We start from the raw sequence: 27335 nt of genomic DNA, 5'->3' as shown, positions 1-27335 counted from the left end.
CAGTGATCCATTCATCCATCCATCCATCTCTATATCCATCCATCCATCTCTATATCCATCCATCCATCTATCATCCACCCCTATATCCATCCATCCATCCCTATATCCAGCCAGTGATCCATTCATCCATCCATCCATCTCTATATCCAGCCAGTGATCCATTCATCCATCCATCTCTATATCCATCCATCCATCTCTATATCCAGCCAGTCATCCATCCATCCATCTCTATATCCATCCATCCCTATATCCATCCATCCATCTATCATCCACCCCTATATCCATCCATCCATCCCTATATCCATCTCTATATCCAGCCAGTGATCCATTCATCCATCCATCCATCTCTATCCATCCATCTCTATATCCATCCATCCATCCATCTCTACATCCATCCATCTCTATATCCATCCATCTATCATCCACCCCTATATCCATCCATCCATCCCTATATCCATCTCTATATCCAGCCAGTGATCCATTCATCCATCCATCCATCTATCATCCACCCCTATATCCATCCATCCATCCATCCATCCATCCCTATATCCATCCATCCATCTATCATCCACCCCTATATCCATCCATCCATCCCTATATCCATCCCTATATCCAGCCAGTGATCCATTCATCCATCCATCCATCTCTATATCCAGCCAGTGATCCATTCATCCATCCATCCATCTCTATATCCATCCATCCATCTCTATATCCAGCCAGTCATCCATCCATCTCTATATCCATCCATCCATCTCTATATCCAGCCAGTCATCCATCCATCCATCTCTATATCCATCCATCCACCCCTATATCCATCCATCCATCTATCATCCACCCCTATATCCATCCATCCATCCCTATATCCATCTCTATATCCAGCCAGTGATCCATTCATCCATCCATCCATCTCTATCCATCCATCCATCTCTATATCCATCCATCTCTACATCCATCCATCTCTATATCCATCCATCCATCTATCATCCACCCCTATATCCATCCATCCATCCCTATATCCATCTCTATATCCAGCCAGTGATCCATTCATCCATCCATCCATCTATCATCCACCCCTATATCCATCCATCCATCCATCCATCCATCCCTATATCCATCCATCCATCTATCATCCACCCCTATATCCATCCATCCATCCCTATATCCATCTCCATATCCAGCCAGTGATCCATTCATCCATCTCTATCCATCCATCCATCTCTATATCCAGCCAGTGATCCATTCATCCATCCATCCATCTCTATATCCATCCATCCATCTCTATATCCAGCCAGTCATCCATCTCTATATCCAGCCAGTCATCCATCCATCTCTATATCCATCCATCCATCTCTATATCCATCCATCCATCTCTATATCCAACCAGTGATCCATCCATCTCTATCCATCCATCCATCTCTATATCCAGCCAGTCATCCATCCATCCATCTCTATATCCATCCAGCCATCTCTATATCCATCCATCCATCTCTATATCCAGCCAGTGATCCATCCATCTCTATATCCAGCCAGTGATCCATCCATCTCTATATCCAGCCAGTCATCCATCCATCCATCTCTATATCCATCCATCCATCTCTATATCCAGCCAGTCATCCATCCATCCATCTCTATATCCAGCCAGTGATCCATCTATCTCTATATCATCCATCCATGTCTATATCCATCCACTTATCCAGTCACTCATCTATCATCTCTATATCATCCATCCATGTCTATATTCATCCACCCCAATATCCATCCATCCATGTCTATATCCATCCACTTATCCAGTCACTCATCTATCATCTCTATATCCATCCATCCATCTCTATATCCATCCATCCATCTCTATATCCAGCCAGTGATCCATCTATCTCTATATCATCCATCCATGTCTATATCCATCCACTTATCCAGTCACTCATCTATCATCTCTATATCATCCATCCATCCCTATATTCATCCACCCCAATATCCATCCATCCATGATAGATAGATAGATGAAACCACAGACCAACAGAACTATTATCAAAATAATCAGAACTAGCTGTTGCCCAAAACGGACAATTGAGTTGACTATGCTACAGTAGATTAGCTGAGCTCAGCTAACTGCTGAGTGTTATATTATATCTGGACACAACTTATTAAGTCCACGTCCACTATATAATGTACTTGGCTAACTTCATTTATTAATAAATTACACAGCAGATGGTTTAACACATATTTTTTGCACACATACATCCGCCGCTGCCGTTGTACCGATTAGAGAGGGTCTAACACCAGGCGTGTCAGCCTGTATGAAGTGAGAGAGTACCATCTGTTTATTGCAGCATCATTATTCAGCGGATGGCAGTTGTCATCACCTCTGCTGTCGACAAATTGTTTTTTTATTTGCTTGAACTCCAAGGAGGTGGAGAAAGAGATAAGCTGCAGTCCAGAGCTTGTAATCACTTCACATAATTTGTCATTGGAGAAATATCGGAAGGACAAAAAACAGACTGAGGTACGGGATACTTAGACATGGCATATGGCAGGATGTGGCATAACATGACATTATACGCTGTCACGTGGTATGACATAGCATGAAATTACATGACATCATGTGATTGGATATGGTATATGGTGATCATTTTGCCCACCATTCACACAAACACTCACCCACCGATTGGAGCGAGTTACTATCAAGGTTAAAGAATGAAAGCTGAACAAGGTCTTGAGCTATTGGGTATATGCAGGGGGCCAACCTCCGGTTCTGCCGAGGGAAGACAATACAGAAATGTCTTAGAATGTGCCTTCTCTCTACTGACCAGCAGGGGGTGACTCCTCCAGTAGCAAAAAGAAGTCTGATTGTATAGAAGTCTGGAGCTCGGAAACGATACCACTTCTGTCCACAGGGACCACCAAAGTCAATTCAAGATATAAGTTAATTGTAGTGACTTTGAATATTGCTTTCCTAACTTTGTAAAACAAAATGTAACAAATGAATACATAGATAAAAATCTACTGCAGATTGTTATTAATTAATATAATAATAAATCCTGCACAAAGTCAAAACCTTTTGATATGTAGATATGATGTGAGATGACATCACATCATATGACAGGATATGATTTAATGGAGGGTTAACTTTCAGGCCAGTTTTCCTTTTATCACATCAAGGTTTAACATGAAAATATAAAAGCTGTTTTGATGTTGTCACTTCGTTTAAGCTTTTCTCAGATTCCCGTCACCCCTCACTGATCCTTCCTATCAGAGTCACTGCATATTCTGCTGGAAAGGTTCTGCATTTTGTCATGTGACATGATCCAACCGCAGCCTCTAATCTGCCCGGTATAGGTGAGGCTTTCGCAACTCACTTCCTCTTCTTCCCTCTCCAGATCACGGGGCATAAAAATGAAAAATACCATGAAGACAGCAAAAGTTTCAAATGGCAACAGAAGCGTTGTGTCAAAGAGTTTGAAACAAGGACACGATAATCACAAGAGGAAAATAGGAAAAAGAGCATTTCACTGGAAGCTTTGAAATGGAAATGAAGTAGCGTGTTGCCTAACAGAGGATGTCTACTGCCACTAGAGAGTGAAGAGACCCTCTTCCTTTATATTTCAATCTGATAGGAAGACTTGCAATGTTTCGCTGAATAGAATAGTAGTTGTTATAAGTCTACTTATTATACTAATATGCTGATTTAGCATGGTTAGCGTTGGATTTCTTGTGTATTTCTGCTAAAAACAGATATGTCACGATGAAAAAAACAATGCTAATTTGATATAAATGTTGATACAAGCTTAAACATGCTTACACATTCCCTTGTGGTATTTAAAGGCAAAATCAGCAAATACTTCTCACGTAGACGGTCTACATTTTTCTTTTTTTTCATTCTTTATCTCAGTTAAAAATAGGATGCAACCACCACGTATTGAAGTTGTAATCCTTGAAGGAGTCAAATAATGACTGCAAATCTATACATTGTATACAGAGTTATAGTGGTGTTACTTTGCTGAATAAAATAAGTCCTTTAACACCAATCACACATAGAGCAGATAAAAATCTTTTGTAGGTTTAAAAAGGCGCAGCCTCTAGTTCTAAAAAAGTGAGGGCAATAACGAAGTGCCGTAAACTTGCATCCTCTGGTCACAAAGTAACACAAAATAAGTCAGATTGTATAGAAGTCTATGAGAAAATGACTCTACTTCTCTCTTGATTTATTACCTCAGTAAACATTGTAAACATGAGTTTATGGTCCCAATCTCTAGTTTCAAGTCTTCTTCAATACAGCGTGATTGTCACAGTTCAGCTCCACACCTTCCTCACTCTACTTGTCAGCCACTCCCTCCTCATCAGTCTAACTCGCTTCATCTGTTCACTCACCTGTCTCTGATCACTAATCAAGCCACTATATAGACTCCTGCCTCCCAGACACACATTGCTAGATTATGCTTTGCTTTTCTATGCCAGACTCTCCAGCACTCTCTCACAGAATTGATCTCCTGTTACCGACCCTGCCTGCCCCTTTTCTACCCATCTCACCTGACTCCCGGTAAACCCACCAGTCTTCTGATCCTGACTCTGATTAACTCTGCCTGCTGTACCTGCAAGTTTGTAATAAAAGCCAACGATCCCTGGAATCTTGTGTGTTGCATTTGGGTCCATATATAACCAGTTACGATGATGTTCATTTAGTAAATGATGGTCCATTTAGAGTCAAATAGACCAAAAATCAAAGTATGCTTTAGGGTGTGGCTACTTTGTGATTGACAGCATTGTCGGGGGTGCAGAAGTTGTATGTATTGATTCGTTTTAAATCGGAACAGCAGCACAGCTTTAGAAAACAGAAGCGGCATCTCAGGATTTCTTTGGTGTTTTCTTTTATAATTTGTATTTTCCTTCAAGCGACACCGATTATAGTCTTTCAGTATGGGTGTCTGTTCCCAGGCACCCTTTGTCTCATCATCTGTCCATGGAAATATCAACTCTGACAGTTATGTTTACATTAAAATGTTGGGAGAATTGGGAAACAAATGTCCACCTCTGTGTTTGAACAGATTCTACCTATAGTGATTCAGATCTTAATCGGACCCGCCAGATGGTTTCAATAAAACCATCTGGGAAGCCATCATTGAAAGCTGTTTGGAAAAAGGCCGGCGCGTTCAACATATTCTTGGCAGGTGATTGGATGAAACGTGCCAATCAAACTCTTGCCGAAGCCAGTCGTGAGAAGAGTAAAAACATTGATTGTACTTTTCTCTTCTTTCAAAGAAGAAATACTCCATTTGTGATATTAATGATGCTATTGCAGCAGCTATGCAAACCTCTTCAGATGCCACCATTGTTGTAGCTCCTCCCAGGACTCTGATTGGTTTAAACCAAACTCATCACTTGAAGCCTGACAAGATGACGTGCACCGCAACTCAGATCCAGCCATGACGAGAACGGAACCTCCTAAATTGCTCTTCAAATATTTATAAGTAGAAGGGCTAGTGTACATGAGGCCTCTTGATTACATGCAACAATAGCTCTTTATTGACACCCCCTCCATTCTCTGCTTTGCCTAATGGTAATTACAAGTGTTTGTTGCACCCAATGAGTTTAAACTGAAAAACAAGTTTCCTGAACCTCTCACATACAGGTCAACATAGCCAGTAAACATGCACAGTGTTTTTTTTTTGTTTTTTTTAAGAAACTTTAATGTCTTCTTCATAGACAGACCAAAGCCTGATGGAAGGGAAACAAAGTGCATTATAGAGTCCTTTTTACTATGGTGGTGGTGAAAGTGTGGGCAAAATGGTCAACTTACAGTTCGAAGAGCTGCAGATGTTCAAAGATCTGCCAGGACAAAGTGGTCAACGTGGGGTTCTTGGACAGGTTTCTGAGGGAGAGAAAGAGAGGTGAGAAACTTCACTTCTAAACGACAAGAGTGAGGAAAACAGTCTTCGATATTGTTGAATCTCTGGGTATTTTCATTTGGATTTCAGATTATGAGTTTGACGGTTCCCATACAGTGACATCACCAATGCAGCGTGTAATAAAAAGATTTACAGGGACAAGAAATCAAGGATTTTTACCAACATTACGCACATGCCTGTACACACTCAGAGGAAATCACACACACAGAGCAGTGTTTGAACGGTCACGGTTCATTCGTTCTGGGACGCGATAACGCTCTGTGGAAACACAGGTGTTTGTCTCCATGGCAACGTGGAGACAACTATGAAGAGGTGCTCAGGCTGGTGCGAGTGAAAGGACGGGACACCCGCTCGAATCCAAATTATCTCGTTATTAATGTCGATTATTAAAGTCTCCTGGATATGTGCGTGTGTGTGTGTCAAACTTTAGAAGTGTCAGTAAACGCTGCTGATATCATATTCCGCTCTTGACTTAAGAGTTTGATTACATTACACAGACTCCAGTTCCTCTATGAAGCGAAATATGCAATGACCCCACATCCTCCAATGTTGCACCACTGCAGAGCTCCTCCTGTCACAAGTGATGTTGATTCAATCATCACTCTTTGGAAGAACTTATTTCTTTGGGGACCGTCAAAATGAGATTTTGTTTGTTGCCACAAACGTGTATGGAGAAAATGTTCATAATAAATGCATTTGGCAAGTAAAATATATCAAAACATTGATACTGATTGTATGAGGTTTTATATTTGTTTCCTGCCAAAATATTTGATCCTGTGGTGGCAACGACACGTTTTATGGTTTTATTGCATTCGCAGAATTTGGTTAAGGCTAGATAAAGATGTGTCCGAGTTAAAGACAAAAGACAATTAAAGACTGTCGACAGTCTTTTGTTGTAAAAGAGTCCTGTGCAGTGCATGAATAAAAATACTTCATTCCCTCAAAAAACAATACCTATAAACAAAATCCAGGCAGTGATTATGTTGCACAACACTATAAATTAGGCCCCTACAATAGGATATGCAATACTTATCATGATATAAGCGTTACGATTCAATATATTGGTTTGTATTGCGATACTTTAAGGAAGCTGATATATTGCGTTTTTGTGGAACTCACCGCCATACACATAAAAAAATGTTCTCATGCAATCAAACTAGTGGGATCTACCACTTTGCATGTTAACTATTATTTCAAAATGTGTTTTTGTGAATCTATACAGTATCAAAAAACAAACACGCAACACACGTGTATATCAAGTGATATTTTGCAGAGATGCACTAATGGCAATTGTAATTTTCGATCTCTAATATATTCTTACACCCGTACTCTGCAAATTGTTTGACTACGTCTTTTTGGGACTTGTTGACGATAAGAAATACGTGACTTTTGTCAAACAGATAGCTAGCTAGCAGATTTTAGTATTTAGTAAGAGTTCAGGTTGAAACATATGTAAGAGAAGTTAAGACATGTTTAGCGGTTTGCTTGGTGTAGATTCTTATTTTTTTACCCAGCTGTGTTTTTTTAACACTCAATGGCTGAAGGAGGAGAAACGGATTTCTCAAGACCAGAAAAACTGGACATCGTATCAGAGGGTCGGTGAACCCCACAGCTAGCATGGAAAAGCATTTATACTAACGGTATTTCTGGCAGAGAGCGGTGGAGAAGCGTTGCACATTTTATGGCTAAGAATTAAACTTTTGCTGAGACCCGAGTGGATTTACAGCTCAACGAACACGTTCACAGGAGGACCTCTGGCTGGAACTGAACTACAGCGATGTTCTGTACAACCGCGGTGTTAAACTCTTTGTTAACAAAGAAAGGAGGATGGACTTTGTCTTTAAGTGAACAGCAGCTTTGGTAAGTGAACTGCTTTTGTTTTTTTTACATCTGCAGTAGCGTTACTACCGTTAGATTTTCTATGGTGTCGTTTTTATGATATGGTTAATATTGTTCCCTCTGATATCAATAATATTTGAATGGCTTGTGTTCTTCAGTGTGCGGTGGAATACGCGTGTTAGCACTACAGTGTTGCTGGATTGATTTGTTGCTTTGTTGTCATATAAATATATGTGAATGGTTCTTGTGAGTTTGTTCTTGTCATTGTGTTAATTACAATGATTCTGACTTGTCCGTTAATGACGAAGCATGCCGTCATCGCGGGGTTTGCCGCGGTTGGTTTCCCGTTAAGCTAGTTTAGCATAGCCTCAGCTGGTTTTTCAACTGTAGTAGGACAGCACAGAAGGCCCAGGTATAAAATGCACGGCCCGCCACTGATGTAAGGTAATTTCACATCCTAAGTTTGTCCAACAAGTCCTTATACCAAAGCAACATAATAGGTTGTTTGTCACTGCCATCCAAAACTACTAATACTGTATGAATGTTTTCTGAGCTGCTGCCTCTATGGTATGAAAACAGTGGTCTCCAGTGTCAAAGTCAGACATGCGTTCAACACAGTTCTTCAATTTTATAGACATCCCACACTCCCACCATAGAAGATCACTTGTTTTTTTCTGGAAAGGGCTCAATTTGTCTTTCTTCTGGAATATGATGTTGCATTTTTAAACCACACTGATACATGACAAACCCTACATTCCTTAATCTGTCCTTAAAATGCCCTTGTGTTAATGTTTACTTAAATCTAATCCTTTAAAGTAGTGGCTTGTAAGACCTTTTGAAGGCCCATTATCTTGTGATCATGACTTGTTAACACTGGGTAATTGGATCATTCATTTGTGAAATAACAGCTTGACTGATGATAGCTTGAGACAATTAGATGATTAAATTCAGATTTTAGATAACTGGACCATGAAGAGAAGTTAGCAACCACCGACACTTTAAGCTTCTGTAAGCTTTCAATTTCTATCGTTCTAAAATCCTCAACAGTTACTGGTTTTGTCAACCTACTAGAAATTAAGAAAAAGTACTTTACCAACACATTTTTATCCCAAACTTGTCAAGTGACTAATGACTTAACTGAATAGTAAGTCACTAATCAGTCACGTGACTAGCCAGTGACTAACGTGTCACGTGACTAACGAGGGTCTAATGAGTCATGTAAGTCTTTCGACACTCACTAGTCACGTGACAAGTATGTGCCTAATTAGTCAAATGAGAAGCGAGTTTCTGACAAGTGTGTCTAACAAGTGACTTACATGACTAGCGAGTGCCTGAGTGAAATGACTAGTAAGTGACGAACGAGTCACTTGACTACTGAGCGCGTAACGAGTCATATGACCAGCGAGTGTAACGACTTACATGAATAGCGAGTGACTAACAAGTCACTTGACCAGTGAGTCACATGACAAAAGAAGTCAACATCAACTTTTAGTTTCACAAGTGAAAGTCCTATGTTACCCAACCCCGACCCTTCCCACCTGCACTAAACAGCAGAGCAGAACTTGCTATATATTCTCCTTTTCATCTGTGACACACAATTAGAGCATGTTGGTACTGATTACTGTCCTTTCCAGCTGAGAGGTTAGAGAGTGGAGCTTGAGCCGAGGAAGACAAGGGAGGGACAGAAATAGAATAACAGCAAGTGAGACAAAAAAAACAAAGGGAGAGGAGAGAGGAAGACAAATGAGGAGAAGGAGGTGACACTGATGGTGAGTATGAGAAAGAGACTCGCGGGAGAACATCAGGAGAGACGTGTGGTTTCTTTCCAGAGTCACCTTCAAACTTGGTGAACAGGAGATGAGCAGATAATAAACACACACACACGCGCTGTGACAAATTGTCTCACAACATTGGTACATCATAGGAACAAGAGGATGAATGTCCTCTCTGTGTCTAGGGAATGATGCAGCTCTCCAAAATAATTCCTTTTATGGCATCTGACTGAGACACCGTCCAACAGATCTGATACACTCCTGTGTCCCAATTCCATATAATACTCACATACTCATTATGAGCAGGGTTTTGAGGTATTGTATGCAAGTATTTGTACGCCATGTGTATAGCTATTAATAACTAAGCTGAAGCCTTTTCTCAGAAATGAGTCAATGCTAACTATTAACTGCAACCGGCTCTTCAAAGGTTCGCCTAACTGGGTTTTGTACGATGGACAAATGGAGCATGCAGTTGAATATTATGTCCACTTCTTATATACAGTCTTATATACAGTCGATGGTAATATCATTAGCACATTTTTTTTTTTAATCGGACCTTGAGATTGGGCAGATAGAGGTTGCAATTGAGGCAAAATTCATGGAGCTATCAGCTGCCACAATTCATTATTTGACCCGAGTGACTCTTTTCATTCTTTGATGACCTCTATGAAACACTGTGCCAGGTGAGCAAAGGGGGCATTTTGTATTTGTATGGAACAATGTTGTGTTTCACAATCTCTCCCAGTCACAGACTGGTCTACAGCCCACCCCAGGACGGAGTCACTTTTACATCCACCTTACTCTCCATTCCCCGACCCCACAGGGGAACCTTTCCCCACGGAGATGGAAAGTATCTGACCAGCAGCCACAGGATCGGAGGTCCCTTTTGGACGCGATCATTGTACTTTTTCGGATCACCCCTCTCTCTTTCTTTGGCCTCTAGGATTACAGATGCAAACATAAAAAGGGAAGTGCTACTTGGTATGTCGCATACATTGTGGAAATGCAGGTAGCTTATTTACACGATGTGCGAGCATTGACCTAACCACCACGATGGAGTGTGCAGCGGCGCTTCGCAGTTTTTTTTTGCTTTGTGTGTCTTCTCCGTAAAATGGCCAGAGTGAAACACAGCAGCTACACGAATCACACTCCTTACAAGCTGCCCAGATGAGGGAGCCCATGGCGCTAATTACAAAACCAATGAAACAATGACTCACAGGCACATCTATGGGACGTAGGGGCGCTTTCATGGCTTGGAGGGCCCTTGGGCTCTTTGGCGCTAGTTTTAACACTGCACATGACTTATTCTACCCAAGAAAGGCTCTGACACTACCACTGCATCATCAGTAACAGGAGTCAGTATTATTTGTACGGGTTTGTAGCTGCTCAAGATGAGATTACATATTCCGAGTGAGTTATCATGCAAATGTTGAGCGCCTAAATTAGGCGCCAGCATCCATATTCACAACAGGATTACACTCCAAATAATGAACACACACACACACACACACAGGAGTCTCTCTCCTGGAGGGCTGAGAGCAAACGTGTAGATATCAGCTGTGAAGAATGAATCTTCAACTTGTGTTTGGAGTCGTTTGGTCCCAGAGGTTTGGACTTGTCATGCTCATAAATCAAGATCACATGCATGTTACTCAAGACGCCTACGCTGGGAATAAACATTCTGTGACTCACGCACGCACACACAAATGCACAAACAGGATTTATGCTGCATTCACATGAGATCAGACAGACGGCAAACCGGATATCGTGTTAGGTGAGGTCGGTAGAGAACACAGACAATGGTAACAGATGACACTGCCCTCCGAAGTTAAAATGTTTTAAATCTTTTATAGCCGGATGTAAGTAGCTCACTCGCTCCGAAGAAAGTTTTCAAGTTTTCAACATAATATGAAAATAAAAATAAAATAGGAGAATGATGCGTTTTATAGCGACATCTATCACTAGATAATTCCCAAAAGATGTAGACACCAAATATATTTTATTCAATACATTTTATTCCACCACCACAGCAATATATATATATATATCGTCATGCCATACATTTGTCTGCCTGCTTCCGTGTGCATGCAGTAGGGGATTATATGATATGGGACTGGAGTTAATAGTTATTTTGTATTTGTAATGGCTACTGTCAACAGTAAAAGGTTTAAACTTTAACTCATTCATTTTGGTAAAGTAGTAAAATAATCTTACACTCTTTTTAGAGTTCTTTATACTGAGCTCATTTGTAACAATTCTAATGATTTTTTAATCAATTAAAAAAACTAACGATTAATGAATAACCAAAAAAGTTGAACATTTATTTGTATTTTTCTTTGTACAGTTACTTGGCTTTCTTTGCTCATCAGCTTTCCAGTACAAACAATATTAAACACATTATTTAAAAAATTATAGAAAAACATTATTAAGACATCATGATTACCTGTGAATAGGGTTTTACATGCAGCCCTCTTTAATGCAAAGCTCGTGAGCGGGCGATGCTCTAACTGTGCCAGGAGAAGGACTGTAATTCCCTCTGCCGTCCTCTGCTATAAATGTACACACTCATAACACTGGAAGGCCCTTTGGATCAAAGTGGCCACTAAGTGGCACGCATACTGTAGGCTGTGTATTTGCATTACATTACAGTCATTTAGCAGACGCTTTTATCCAAAGCGACTCACAATAAGTGTATTCAACATAGGTATTCAAGAGAACTACTAGTCACCAGAAGTCATAAGTGCATCTCCTTTGTTAAACAAGCATCTAAGAGCATAAACCAGAGCAAACGTACAGTACACATACAAACTAATAAAATAAGTGCAACAAACTAGTATGAATACAATAAGTGCAACAAACTAGTATGAATACAATAAGTGCTGAGAGGAAGGCTCAGGGTAGCACTTCTTAAAGAGGTGGGTTTTCAGCCTGCACCGAAAGATGGGCAGCGACTCCGCTGTCCTAATGTCAGTGAGGAGTTCATTCCACCACTGTGGGGCCAGGACAGAGAAAAGCCGTAACCGGGTCGATCGGCCGCAGGGACCTCTGAGCAACAGGGCAAACAATCGCCCCGAGGCAGCAGAGCGAAGTGGTCGGGCGGGGGTGTATAGAAGCTAACACACACACACACACACCCACACACACACTCTCAGCCCTCTCTACATGCAGAAGGTGTCCTTTGGAAAAGGTCAACCTGACTACAATAAGACGGCCTTATATTTAAAACACTCCACACACACACGTGAGGAATTTGTGTGTGGAGTGTTTTATTTTGAATGAGCAATGAGTCATGACTATGAGAAGGTCACGGGTTGTGTGTGTGTGTTTATGCTGTTTACAGAGGCAGTGTGTACTTGCACAAGTGCAGGTGTGTGTACATGTGAGCACCGAGTGCATGTATGTAAATGTGTGTGTTAGAATCCTACAGCACATGAAGGTTAAAATGGTAGCACTCGATGCCAAAACCAACTCTGTCCCTCTCTCTCTCTCTCTGTCTCTGAGGTTGTAGCGAATTCACAAAGAATGGATTGCAGCCGCTGATAGCACCACGAATTGCACATCACTTGTGGCCGCCATCTGTCCCGTCTCAAGATCCGATTAACAAAAAGGCATTGAGCTTATGATATAGCAATCATAAAGTTTTACAGCTGCATGACGATGCCTTCATCTGGCTCCCAAAACTGCTGCCGAATCACTGGAAAGTCATATACTTGACTTCCCTCAGCAGAAGTCAACTGCCAAAAACACTTGATCCTACATTAACTAATAAGCAACTGATTAGCATCTTTCATCAGATCCTCCAAACTCAATCCAACAGTTCATAAAAGGTTTTCGGATACAAATTTTGAAGTCTCAAGCCAAATTCGGTACAACCCAGGTGACAATGTTGAATTATTTTCTTATACTTTAAAGTGCGACTTTGTAGCTTTTGCTGACCACCAGACACTAAGGCCTTCAAGTAGCCTTCAATGACATAATGCTAAAAAGGTATTGTAACCGTAGTAAAAGTGGTGAAGAGTCTTCAGTGAACTTCAGTGAACGTTTCCTCTCTGTTGCCGCCTAGTTCCTGGATGCCAGCTGCCAGGTGATTGAACACGGCTGCGTTCGATCCTAAATCGGCGGTGGTTAAAAGGAGAAGAGCGCCACATGGACGACCCCTTGGGCCAAAACCGCAGTAGTGAAGCTGTGTGTGTGTGTGTTTAAGCCATGTGTGCTGTTTGTATATTGTCACATTGCTGTGTAAGCAGCTAACCGTTTTGCAATAAATATTCCTTTTTTAACCCTCATCAGTTGCTCATGATTCTCTTTCCCCGGGAATTTAACATCATTACTCCCCGCATCCCTTAGACGCCAAAAGGGGAACGTAACAGTTATTTTGCTGGAAATGAATAGCGTTGTTGGTTGATTCAGTAAATGAAGAAAATAAAGTTTAAAATTTTCAATCAATTTGTCAATCCCCCACATGGATACATGAATCAGGGCTCCATACACTCATCGTCATGAACCCACTTCAGTATCACCAGAAAGTATGCATGCAAATAATTAAGCAATAATCCAAATAGCAATGCATACTCAGTTTAATATGAGACAGTTGGAGTTATGTCAAACCGCACCCAACAACAGAATATGTCCACTACAGCAAACTCCTGACAGTCAAATGCAAATCCCAAATTATTTTTCTTATCACGAAATAGAATACATTGTGTATTATGAGTTTGTATATCACAAAAATGTAAAAACATTTCGTTAAAACTAACTTTTCACGTGCATGGCAGCAATACACTTCTGTTGTCGCAGTTATATTTTGTGCAAAAAATAGATTTCTACAATGCGTTTTTTTAAATAAAAGCTATTTTTTCCTGTCTTTTAGGTAGAAAATGTTGTATTATTATTCTTATTAGTAGTAGTACTAGTTTAGCAGTTGTCGGAGTAGTAGTAGTCTGTATCCTGCTTAGTCAACATTGACAACAATAATCCCTTTAGGCTTTGGGTGACATGTCTGAATTGTTTTAAATTATTTGAGGTTTAACACATTTCCACATCCTCATTCCTCTTCATTTCCCTGACATTCTTGAGTTTTAAATTCTGCCCCCTTGTGCATACACAAGCGCCGGTGAACATTTGCACATGCTGGCCTTTAGGCTTATTACTCAGTCACTGTCGTATAGGTCTGATATGCTGGTGATAAGCTGTTTTTTTTCTTTTTACATAGATCCATGGAGAGATTTTAACATGAATTGATTGTATTATTGTTATTATACACAATGGACTATGATTTGTATGATTTGCTGCCTCTGCCTCTGTTGTGAGTGGCTGTATTATCAAGCTCTGCTCTCCCCTGTGTTGCACAACACATCAGCTCAGTGTGGCCTTAATAAGATATCATCACGGAGCCACTAAAGGATGTGCATGATGATGGCACGACCCTCAGCGTGTTATTATCATACCCATCCACTCTGTTTGCATATCTGTGTGTGTGTGTGTGTGTGTGTGTGTGTGTCTGTTCTTGTACTTGCAACATAGTGAGGACCATAACCAGTAGACTGAGGACATTTTTGGAAAGTGACGACATTTTGGCCGGTCCTCACTTCTTCAAAAGGCCTGTTTAAAGGTTTTAAGGTTCAGGTTGGAAAAAGGTTACGTTTATGCTAAGATTAAGGGTTTAAGTTAGACATTTAGTTGCGATGGTTAGGTTAAGGGCCTAGGGAGTGCATTGCCATTGAGGGTCCTCACAAAGATAGAAGTACAAGGATTTGTGTTTGCTAAGTACACCATGGGTATAATATAACAACATCAAACTTCACCTGGCATTATAATACATTTAAACAACAACTGAGTGATCCTAAGCACCACAGTTCTGTTGTTTCTATTGCTATGTTGCACAACTTTAAGTCAACAGTATAATGATGTCTGTGCCATTTTGTTACTAACTGCAGACCTGCTATTAACTAAAGCTAATGCTATGCTAACACTGAGGGTTGTTTGTTTTTCTTGCAATTTACTTACAAAGTAAATTTATTTTTCTAACTGTTTTTGTCATAAGAACTTCAATACAGAACCCGAATATTGCAAACTATTGCAATGTAGGAGAAACCCAATCAAATGGGAGTGAAGGTGGCATATGTGATGGCAGGTGTGACATAGACCGTCTGTCAACTGGTAATCAAACATTAGCAGGAAGTGGACAAAATTAATCAGTAACTATTCGGATAAATTATTAGTCTTTAGAGTAATTTTGTAGGCAAACGTTCAGTATCTCAATAACATTACAAAATTGCAGTGCTGACTTGGTGGAGTATTCTCTTAATACTAGGACCGCCATGACGTTTGGCAGACCGTTAGGGTTTTTATAATGCAAATACTTCAACTTTATTTGAATAAAATCTACAAGCCTTTTTCTAAATGTGTATTTTTGTATGTTTTCACCGCAAATAGACTGCAGTTACCAGAATATACATAATTGCTGTGTATATATATGTTTATATTTGTATTTATTAAATGATGGTTCATTTAGAGTAACATAGACCATGAAGCATATTCTATGCTCATGATAAAGCTTATGCTTCAGGGCGGGGCTACCTTGTGATTGACAGGTTGCTGCTAGAGCCGTATGCATCATCTCTACGTCACACCTGGGCAAGGCAATTCAAAGTGCTTCACATAAAACTATTAAAAGCATCAAACCATAAGGCAAAAGGAGATTTAAAAACAAATAAGAACATTCATTAAAACATTAAAAACAGTCATTAAACACTAAAAAGCAGTGTAAGAAATAAAATACAGTACTAAAATGCAGAAATTGATTATTATCCTTGAATCGGGTTCAATTAAAGGCAGCAGCAAATAGAAAAGTCTTCAATCTTGATTTAAAGGAGCTGAGGGTCTCAGCAGACCTGCAGCTTTCTGGGACTTTGTTACAGATATGTGGAGCAGAAAAACTGAACGCTGCTTCTCCATGTTTAGTTCTGACTCTGGGAACAGGAAGTAGACCAGTCCCAGACCACCTAAGGGGTCAGGATGGTTCATAAGGTAGCAGCACATCAGACATGTATTTTGGCCCTAAACCATTTAGTGCTTTATAAACCAGGATTTTAAAGTCAATTCTTTGTTGGACAGGAAGCCAGTGTAAAGACCTCAGAACTGGAGTGATGTGATCCACTTTCCTGGTCTTAGTGAGGACTCGATTCATTCTGAATCAGCTGCAGCTTTCTGATTTGACTTTTTACAGAGACCTGTAAACACACCGTTACAGGAGTCGAGTCTATTGAAGATAAATGTTTTTCCAAATCTTGTTGAGACATAAATCCTCTAATCCTTGATATATTCTTCAGGTCATAGGAGGCTGATGTTGTAATTGTCTTGCTATGGCTGTTCAGGTTGAGGTCTGAATCCATAACTACACCTAGATTTCTGGCTTGGTTTGTGTTTTTTAACGTCAGTGATTGAAGCTGAGCGCTGACTTTCAATCGTTCGTCCTTAGTACCAAAAACAATTACTTCTTTATTTAATTGAAGAAAATTCTGTCACATCCAGTTGTTGATTTGTTCAATGCATTTACCCAGCCCTTGTATGGGATTATAGTCCCCCGGTGATATAGTTATATAGATTTGTGTGTCGTCTGCATAATTATGATAACACACTTTGTTGTTTTCCATAATCTGAGCAAATGGAAGCATGTAGATGTTGAACAGAAGAGGCCCCAGTATTGAACATTGGGGAACACCACATGTCACTTTAGTCAGCTCTGATGTGTAATTAGCTACAGACACAAAGTATTCTCGGTCCTTCAAGTAGGATTCAAACCAGTTGAGTGCTGTGCCAGAGAGGCCCACCCAGATTTTTTGTCTTTCTAGTCGTATGTCATGGTCGACCGTGTTGAATGCAGCACTGAGATCCAGTAATACTAAGACTGAAATTCTGCCATTGTCTGTTTCTATGTGAATGTCGTTGAAAATCTTAACAAGAGCAGTTTCAGTACTGTGGTGGTGTCGAAAGCCTGACTGGAAGACAACAAAACAGTTATTTACGGCCAAGAAGTTGTAAAAACATTTTTCAATTATTTTACTGGGAAGTTTGATATTGTCCTATAATTTTTCATTGTTTTGTGGAGTCTAAAGGACTTCTTTTGGAGTGGTCCAAAAATAGTCACTTACGTTCACTGGTTGCCAAAAAACAAGATGGCGATTGCCAAAATGTGGAACTTGAGGCTTCAAAATTGTAGTCCACAACCCAAACTTGTGATGTCACGACGACTATGTCCATTTCTTATATACAGTCTATGCTTGAGTCACAATAATGTCAGATATATATATAAATTAAATGTGGCGTCTTTCTCAGTGACACTGGTTGCAAATTGTCATTTGTGTTGATTGTCTTCTACTGTACTATGAAGTCCCATTTAACAGAAGTCAAAGGGTTTACTCAGCTCTCTTTTCTGTTTCCAAACGCATGTCAGTTTGCATGAGGTTTGCCGTTTGCATCACATCTGTTCTCTCAAGCTTGATGTATCCAGAGGGTAAGAAGATGAATGGGAGGAGGATGTCCATATGAAAATCTGTGGTTTTCAGAGACTGACAACCTCGCGGTTCACCGACAGTACATCCCTGTTATGAAACGTGTCTGTGCACACATGGGTGGTCGGGTGTGTATTGCTCTAAAGCTGTAAAACTTTTTTTTAAGACTAAGAGTGTGTGTTCTGTCCTGTGAGGATCTTTGTCCTCAACCTCTCTCTGACTGGCTGGAGTCGAGGGCTTGGGCTGCGGAGTGTCTGCTGCTGGCCCATTCATCACATCCTGCCTTTTAAAAATGTGCCATGTTTCCAGTGTTTCGGTGACATAATAGATAACGCTAGGCTTAGTGCCCTAGTTTGTGTTTAAAATATTGGTGCGACTTTTAAATCATCCACTTTTGTCTGTAAATAGCACTGAAACTGTAGGGGTGAGCTGCCATTTTGTTTGGTTGGTTTACATATCCTAGGGAGCAAGATTTAATAAATGTGTTTTTGTATAGGGTTAAACAGCATTTTTGGGGAGGCAGATTCTTTTGTTTGTTGTTTTGGCCTCGGTTCACCCCGAGTTATATTGCCTCAGTTTATTGTTAGTTTAATGCGCTGTTTAGTCATACATTATTTTCCATAAACTTGAATTCAGAGGTCTGACTTAGATTGTTGCACTCCAAACCCCTCGATGGGGGCTTTTTCCTCTGCCTAGTCTATACTATTCTTTGACCATCACCAAAAGTGGGGCAGAAACTGCAGTGTTTGTCCTTAAGGTGACCATGGAGGTGAATAAGTTCACGCAGCCTTAACCATTAATCCAATCTCTTCAAGACACGTGGCGTGACTGATTTAAAAAAAGGCCAATGTAAACCCCCTCAGAAGGTAGACACATATGTAACTTTTACTGTTCCTTCAATGTATCTACATCAGTATGACGTGTGAAAGTAACCATTTACAGGGTCTGTCCCCTGTGATGACAACAGCTTTAGTGACACTGAAATTGGCCATCTCTCTCTCCCTGTCACATTAAAACCACAGCAGCATCAGCGATTGCAACACAGAATGAGCTGTTGTAGTGTTTATCTGATCCCTGATCAGTGAAACCACTGAATGAATTATGTGGGTGAGGAAGCAGTGTGGAAAAGGGCCCCTGTAGGCCTCGAACCATATATGGACATGACCTCAATCATTTTTACATCATTGATTTATCCTACGATATACGGACATGACCGATCATTTTGACGCTTTCCACTTATTCAACGATATAGCGACATGAGCTTGATCCTTTTCACGTCATCGGCTTATAGTACGCTTTATGGACTCAACCTCAACAATTTTTACGTTATCCACTTGTCCAATGATATAGGGCCATGACCTCAATCATTTTTACATCAACATATGGTACGATATCTGGACATGACTTCACTCCTTTTATACGTCAATGAGTTATCGTACCGTTTATAGACATGACCTCATTTCTTTTTACGTCATCAACTTATTGTACCATATATGGACATGACCTCGATCATTTTTACGTCACTGATTTATCGTACGATACAGGGACATGAATTTATTCATTGCCTGTTATGTTTACATGCATGTTTGTTTGCAGTAGAATTTCACCAATATTTTAGCTAACACGATGCCAGAATAAAAAGCAACAACAACTTAAAGCGAATAAGAAAATTATGAGTTACCTCCAGCTAACAGTTAAGCTAACTTAAACAGCTTAGGCTAAACTAGCTAACTAGTTCTTCCTCTGGTGTTTTTGGCAGTTACCAAACAGCTTCAGGCAAATACCAAAGCCCTCTAGACTGGAGAAGGGCCTAGCTTGATTTGCATCTAGCATGGCCTAGATTATGCAATCAGATTGTTAATGTGGCTCAGACAAGAGAGAAAATGTGGCTAAACGTAAATATATCCCAGTTTTCCAATATGATACTTGAGATGACAAGTATAAATGGGGCTTTTGTATAGCATACACAAGAGGGAAGCTCAGAGTACCCTAAATTAGTTTTTTTAAGATACCATGTCATGGACCAAAGTGTTGGTCAAGGGGTAAAAGACGGACATCACCATCCTAAAATGTATTCCGTGCATACATAATTTTGTTACCAGCTGGACGATATCTAAAAAAAAACAAAGTAGTTTTAAAGTAAGCTCCTAAAAAGTGAGTAAACAGGTGTTTTGATTGACAGGAATAACACCTCACGTGGTGGGCAAAGACACAATTTATATATAGATTAAAAACCAGGGTATATTTTCTGGTTGATGTGGATTTGTAGACATAGAAGCATATCTGCTGTATGACACAGATGACTCCCCCCAAAATGCTGTCAATGTGGATTTCCTTTTAGTCCTCAGTAATATCACTTGTGCATCTGTAGCACAACATTCACTGTGGCCTCACTCATTCTGATTTAGTTTAAGCTGCAGTTTCATACATTCAGAAGTCATTTCTGACAGCAAACTTAATCAAATGTACTGCACTGCAGTATAGTCCAGTAATGGTTCTCCTCGCAACAGAATGCAACTAGGAGTTATAAAAGACAACAAGATTACAGAACAGTCTTGAAGCTGTTTACTGGTGTCATGTATAATAATGTGGATGTTTATGGGCTTCAGCGTGCTTTCACAAAAGCAGTTGGGTTCATTTGGTCCAGCCCAAACGTAAAATGATTCCTGTTCATACGGATGGCCCAATCATTTTGGCATTAAGCAGAATTGAATGCGTCTGATGGGTATATGTATGTTCTTTGGTGTCACAAGACAACAGATTCAAAAGCATTATTACAATTAAACTGGTGGAGACAGGATGAAAAGGAGTTTTCATGTATATCAATAATTCTAGGGTTATTACTGTGGGATCCCGCTCACATATTTTTTAATCGACTTAATGAAGTGACAAAGTACACACAGTCAGATTTAAGAACAACAGTTATAGTAGCTTTTGGCCTATTAATCAGGGAAATTAACCGTGCACATGTTATATTCATGGCCTTATACAGATTAATTCTCAAATTCTTTCCTGAAAAGATTTCGCAATTGGCAGATAGATTTATTGAGCTTTTAAAATCATGCTAACATCACATATCTGCTGCTGTAAAATCCTGTTGTTGGAAAGAGGAAGAAGAAGAAGAAGAAAAAATGATAACGAAGAGAGGACAGTAAAGAGGAGCAGGAAAGAAGACGCCAAAGGGGAGAGGATCACAGGAGAAGCTACGTTAAAGTATAGCAGAGGAGGAAACAGGAGTTGAATGTATATGTTCCTGGTGTAAATCCCACCAAATCCTCCATGTACCTTTGGAGACCTACAGCAGAGTCTTCTCATTGTTTCTTTCATCTTCTCTTTTCATCTTATTTCTCCTTTAATCTCTTCTTTTTATTACCTCTATACATGCCCCGGGTTTACTGCTTTATGTCTTTGTTGGCCCACTACCCAATGGGAATGGCAGTCATCTCCTAAGATATGGATGCTTTACACATTTTTCCTCAGAGCATAAACGGGACGATTGGAAAATTAGCATTTATTTAAATTGTTACAATGCCTAGAAATAATTGTTTCAAAATGCATTTTATTAGAATTCTATCATTCTCAAACATGACAGCTCATTAGAAAACAGTAATGCAACTATTCAGTCATCTGTGAGGTTTTGGGGATAGCTATAGGCTTAAAACTGTCTCTTAAATAATAAATACAATGACACCAAAGATTAACTCCAAGAGCTTGTATTCAGGTTTTATCCAAATCGAACCCAGTCACTTACGGTATCTTTCTCACTTCATCGGTATTCAAGGGTCCACTCATCCAATGTCAATTACTTACAAAAGCATCGTAACCAATAAATAAAAAGGCAACTATTCTTTGAGATCTTTCCAGCCTCTTCTGCCATTAAAGGGGAACATCTGTATTATTCAAGCTTGACCCATAGAACGCTGCAGCCGGCAGCCACAAACGGTTTGCAATGTATTAACTCAGCGAAACTCCTCGTCCACTAAAAGTGCTTGTTTTTGTTCCCCTCAATATTTGATCATTTAAAAAGTTAGTCACTTAGACACAAAAAAACATGGAAAACAGGATCCAGGTTTAAAAATACCAAAGTTACCCTTTAAATAGAATGGGACACAACCAAACTTTGATGCTCACACATTGACTGGAACATCTTAGTAACAAACACAAACAAGGAGACGTTACAAGCAACCGTGGTCGCTCATTTCGGGCTACTGATATGTTGTCTCACTTAAAAGTGCAAGATCTGAGATTGGGAGCATTTCGATTGCCTCTCAACGGTTCTCAACATGTTGACAGCTCATGGCTAACAGTGCTTTCTGTGCACGATCCGTCCCAGCTACTCGATCCGTTCTGCGCCTACCCAGTATGCCTTGCAAGAATACCTGCCCCTTAGTCTGCCTCGGATTGGCTACAGGCTGCTAAATACTAACGTTAGCCTAGCTTTGATGCTAATCTGCGCTTTTGACGAGACAGGCCCGGGTGGAGCGACTCAGCCACGGCAGCACACGTTGTTATTCCTGTAGTCAGAAGGGAGGCAACCAGGTCCGAACAATGGCAGTTTTTATTTTATTTACAATTTTCAAACAAATTTTCCATACATTTTTGTAAAATTGCCAATGTTCGAAATATACATAATTGATGTCTTGCTTAAAAATGATCAGAAGTAAGTTTATCGATGGAAAAGCATTAGAAAAAAAAAAGTTATCGTTGTTCGGTCCGGGTAGACTCTCTTCGAACTACTCGAACAAAAAACATTAGCTGCTTTGGCTGAGTCGCCCTTTCGCGGCCCATCTAGTTTGAAGCACTGGTTAACGCCATAGCTAGGCCAACATTAGCACTTTTAGCTGCAAGTAGCCAATCCGAGCCAGTGTAGGGGACAGGTTTTCTCGCAAAGGAATACTGAGTAGCCGCTCCCGCACATGTGCAGAACGAATTGAGCAGCTATGCATCGGGCACTGTCAAGTGCAAATCACGGTCTGAATCTTGAACTGAAAAGTAGTATTAGTAGATGTAGTAGTAGGTGTAGTGTAGAGAGTAGAAGTACTGTTGATAATGATAATGGGCGTCCCTATCAGCAAAGCTGTATCTGTGTTTGTCTCTCTTGCTCTGGTCACACACACTCTCCTCTGATTCCAGCTCCATCTGTGTCCCTAGCCTCCTTTCAGCCGGTGATGTAACAATGTTTATTATTCATAGCTGCTGAGATTATGGCCTTCATCAGTATTCCTCTCAGCACAAAAGGGAGGAAAAGAGAGAGAGAGAGAGCAAGGAAGACACATTTCATTTAGATTTCCACTTCTACCTCTGTGTTGTTGTTTTTATTCTCTGATTACCCTTCAATGCTGCCCGAGGTGCACTGGGCACTGAGCTGCCTACATGTGCGTTATACGTTCAACTTCCAACATCCTGGAAGCCTTTTTTTCTGGAGCTGACACAGAGAACTACAAAAAAACACAGCGGCATCGTTAATAGCAGTTTTTAAAAATTAAGGTCTCCTTTCCTATGAACTCTTCTGCTTCTTTTAGGCAACAAAACTACTTGGTATAGGTTTTGGAAAATAATGTGGTTTGGATTAAACTAAGTATGTTATGTTAAGAAATACTTGGTTAAGTGTAGGTACAAAAAAAAAGCTACTTTAAGGTTTACGATAAGGTTTTTGGGTTGTTAATAACATAGAAAGTAGTGTTATTTAAGTAGGGAATACCTAACAAATAACTACGGAAATGGTGTTACTCAAACCTCTGAAACCCAAGCAGTTTCAGGGCATTTTTCGCTCCTGTCACATTTTTCTCTCTGCAACCTTGACTTTCACTGCAGTATAAAATTCCTGCACCTCTATGGAAAAGGCACAACCATGGCTAGAAGTAGAGAGATCGCGACTGTCTGTCTCAGACGAATCAATCATGGCTTACTAGTCGTGCTGAGGAGCTCAGACTCTTTTTTTTAACAGAATCTATTTAAAGCAAAAGGTTTATTTGGGGCAAGATTTTAAATGAGACATTTACAATAAAATGTTTTTGATGAAATTTCACAATTTTAAGCTTAGTTTAGTTGGGTTTTTTTGACGGAAGCGTTCGTCACACATGATGTGTTCAAGGACCTTCAAAAAGATGAAAATCTGATGTTTTCATCTTTTAGATTTAGTTTTGGTGATTGTTTAAAGAAAGCATGCTTTTCTATCCCGCCAGCAGGTTTTGGGGTTCAAAGGGGTAGGTACGAAATATGTAACAAATAACTAAGGAAGTGGTTAAGTATGGAAGTTACGTAACAAATAAGTCATCGTTGACTTCTGGCTTCACATCGTCACAGCAGTTGCCTGTGTAAAAGTCCTGTGTTTGTCTGACCCACTCACCAGCATGACCACGTCCTTATGCTGACTATGCTTTGTACGAATTCTTCATCATGACTTAAACAATCATTGCGATGCTTGTGTTTTCACCATATATGGCCACTCTATCATTATCATCATGACTTTTCATAATGGCCACTCCGTTTTATTTATTTTTTGTCCATTTACTCTTGTTACTGCATACATTATATGACTATCTATGCTTATTATCTACAATGACTGTCAAAGATGAAACTCACTGAGGACAACGCCACACACAGACACACACACACTTGATTAGCAAAAGCTATTTTCAGAGCAACTGACAAGGCTGTGAAATGACAGGTGTTGCCACGGTAATTAAAACTGTCAGTCATTCTGTCTGTGTCTGTGTGACGCAGTGCAGTCTATAGTTCCACTTGTCAATCAAATGAACACTTGTCAGTTGCTGTCCACACCATCAAACTAATTGTGCTTGTTTTTTTACAGAGCACTCTCACTGTAAACAAATGTGACTTTGAGAAACTTTTATTTGTTCCCTTACATACACATTTTCGCACCGCGAATAAAAGGCATCAACCAATCGTTGGGGAGAATGTTTTAAGGTTGAAACAACACAAAGGTTCTATAGTCCAACACCAAGACAGCAAACTGTATTTCTTCTTTCAACCTTGATAAAGGCAGAGCAGATCAGATCAACTCTTTCACTTCTTACCTTTCGCAATAAAAGCCCTACAAATATCATATTCTCAGGCGAGTATTTTGCATTTTTGTGTTGTTTATTTGCCACACCCCCGGTGTGTAAAGGCCTCAATACAGCAGCCCAGTTATAACTCTAGATTTAGTCTCATCTCACTTAAGGTGGACTGACCTTAAAGGTGGACCTGCTATTCTCATTTTAGTGACAAGCTGCTCCTCCAACTATCGATTGTTCAACTAGTTGAGTATTTGACCACTAAAACCACTGTTTGGTACTGTGGGCTTGTATAGTTTTTCGCTACATTCATCAATTTATTGCTAACACACTTACCTTTAATTTGGTAAGCTAATGATCACTGATAAAGCAATCGTTTTCTGTTTGTCTGATAATTAATGCAGGAAGCGGGAGGCTTTTATTGTACAACCACAGGAAGCATTGAAAATACTAGCCAGGTTAGCGAACAAAAACTTGACTCATGACTCTATAGTGCTTCTCTTAAACCTGCAATAACTATTTATTTTGCTACTAGGGGGCAGCAGAAACGAGCTGTAAACAACACTCCGAGTGCAAGATTCACTAACTTTTACCTCTGTTTTTGGTCTCCACCACCTCAGCTGCTAAATGCTCCACTATGTTCCCAAGCCAGTCTTTATTTGCTGTTTGCTACTGAGCAGGTAGTGTACAGTGGCTTTACCTGAGCTTTTTCTCCTTAAACAGCTGCCTGCTGCAGCAGATAATAACGCTATGAGAGCGAACTAAAGTAGCATGCTATTGAAAATATCAAAATAAGGTTTGAAACATGGACAAAAGTAATTTAAAGTTATTCAGCACTATATGATTTAGCAGTTTGGCTGTCTGACAATATGGAGTGACACATTAACCCATACCCAATGTTTTTTTCTATCAATAATCTACTTAACATTTCAATTAAACTCAATAAGCAGAGGCCCGTTTCAAGAGGACTGAAGATGGCTGAGAACGTCCAAGTTTCTTAGCAACACACAGGAACACACTCGCATACAAATGGTCATATCCATACACACAGAGAGAAGCAAACACCATCTGCCCACTTCCTGCTGTTCGGGAAGTCTCGGCAGCGCCACAATGGCCCCACGAGGAGCCGGCTGAAGCCTTGATTGGCCCGTCGTTTTCCTCCTTGGAGACCGTCGCTATGCCAGGAGGAGGTGAATGAATGCTAATCATTTTCCCACAACAGCCAGTGTGCTCGCTGAATATAATATTTTACATTCAAAGTACATTAGTGATGAATTCTCCTTTAATGCAGCTTTAACATCTCACTCTGTCAAAGAAATCTTGTATCTGCTGCCAGTATTAACTCATAACTTTGAACAGAAGCGCTTAGCTTCAAGTGGAACGCCACATGTTTTTTTATACACATAATTACATGGATTCTTGTTGGCATATGATGTTAATACATGATTTTTCTGACAAAACACTAAAACAACCTTTTTCTGCTCCACAGGCAGTTTAATCATTCCGAAGGCATTAATATTCCATCAGCCACGGTCATACAAAGCTATACTACAATTATCTCTTTATCGGAGACACAGACATGCAATGGCACATGCATCGCATTTTTTAATGTTACAGGGTGTTAAATGATTAATGCCGTCTGTTTGTCTATAGGCTGCATGTACAGCGAGCAGCACTAATGAATAGTGACAAATCATCACTGATCTTGCTTGTACTTTGATATTTCTACCATGCCACACTCTTTTAATATTAATGAGTCTACGGTTTTCAATGGCAGACGAGCATCTTATTATAGAGTTTGCTTGTCTTCTTGATTGGAACTTCACATTGAATCCACTTTTTTTTCAAGTTATACCATGTACAGCGAGTTTAATAAATTATCTGTTGATTCTGGACCAAGTTGAGATTGGTGGCCATGATCAGTGTGTTATCTTTGCCCATTAGGACTGTGGAGACAAAATATTTGTAATGTTACTGAGGCAGAATCACAGATGCTTGATCGCTGCGAGTTGTGGGTTCAGACATAGTTTTCTTCCACATGTCGCTTGCCATTTTTGGTCGTTCACAAAAAAATGTAAAAGCTGTCGTGAAGTGTTCTGTATCTCACTGTACGAATGGCAGATTAACACCCTGTACAGTTGTAGTCTAAATGGTAGATGGGAGGAAGTCTGGGTTTTAGTCCATTTTTTTAAACATGAATTTGCATATTCATAATGTTAAAAAAGGGGTTGCTTTTTAAGTCTATATGACCTATGTTTTACACTTACTGAAATGCTTTAGTAATAAATC

The 27335-nt window shown here is 40.0% G+C and overlaps 1 protein-coding gene across 1 annotated transcript in view; it reads right to left on the bottom strand.

The window, feature by feature from the left end:
• The window catches only part of LOC306698749 (NT-3 growth factor receptor-like), a gene marked incomplete at both ends in the record, with an annotated part of 212451 nt that overhangs the window by 122501 nt on the left and 62615 nt on the right, over window positions 1-27335 (bottom strand). The window contains one exon of the mRNA XM_079163218.1: window positions 5795-5866. Within this exon, the coding sequence (XP_079019344.1) occupies window positions 5795-5866 (72 nt within the window). The remainder of the gene's footprint in view (window positions 1-5794; window positions 5867-27335) is intronic.

The sequence above is a fragment of the Pholis gunnellus genome (genome assembly GCF_910591455.1).
Source record: "Pholis gunnellus genome assembly, chromosome: 7".
NCBI lineage: Eukaryota > Metazoa > Chordata > Actinopteri > Perciformes > Pholidae > Pholis > Pholis gunnellus.
Note: the sequence above shows the minus strand (reverse complement) of the source record. Positions and strands in the feature narration are given on the sequence as shown.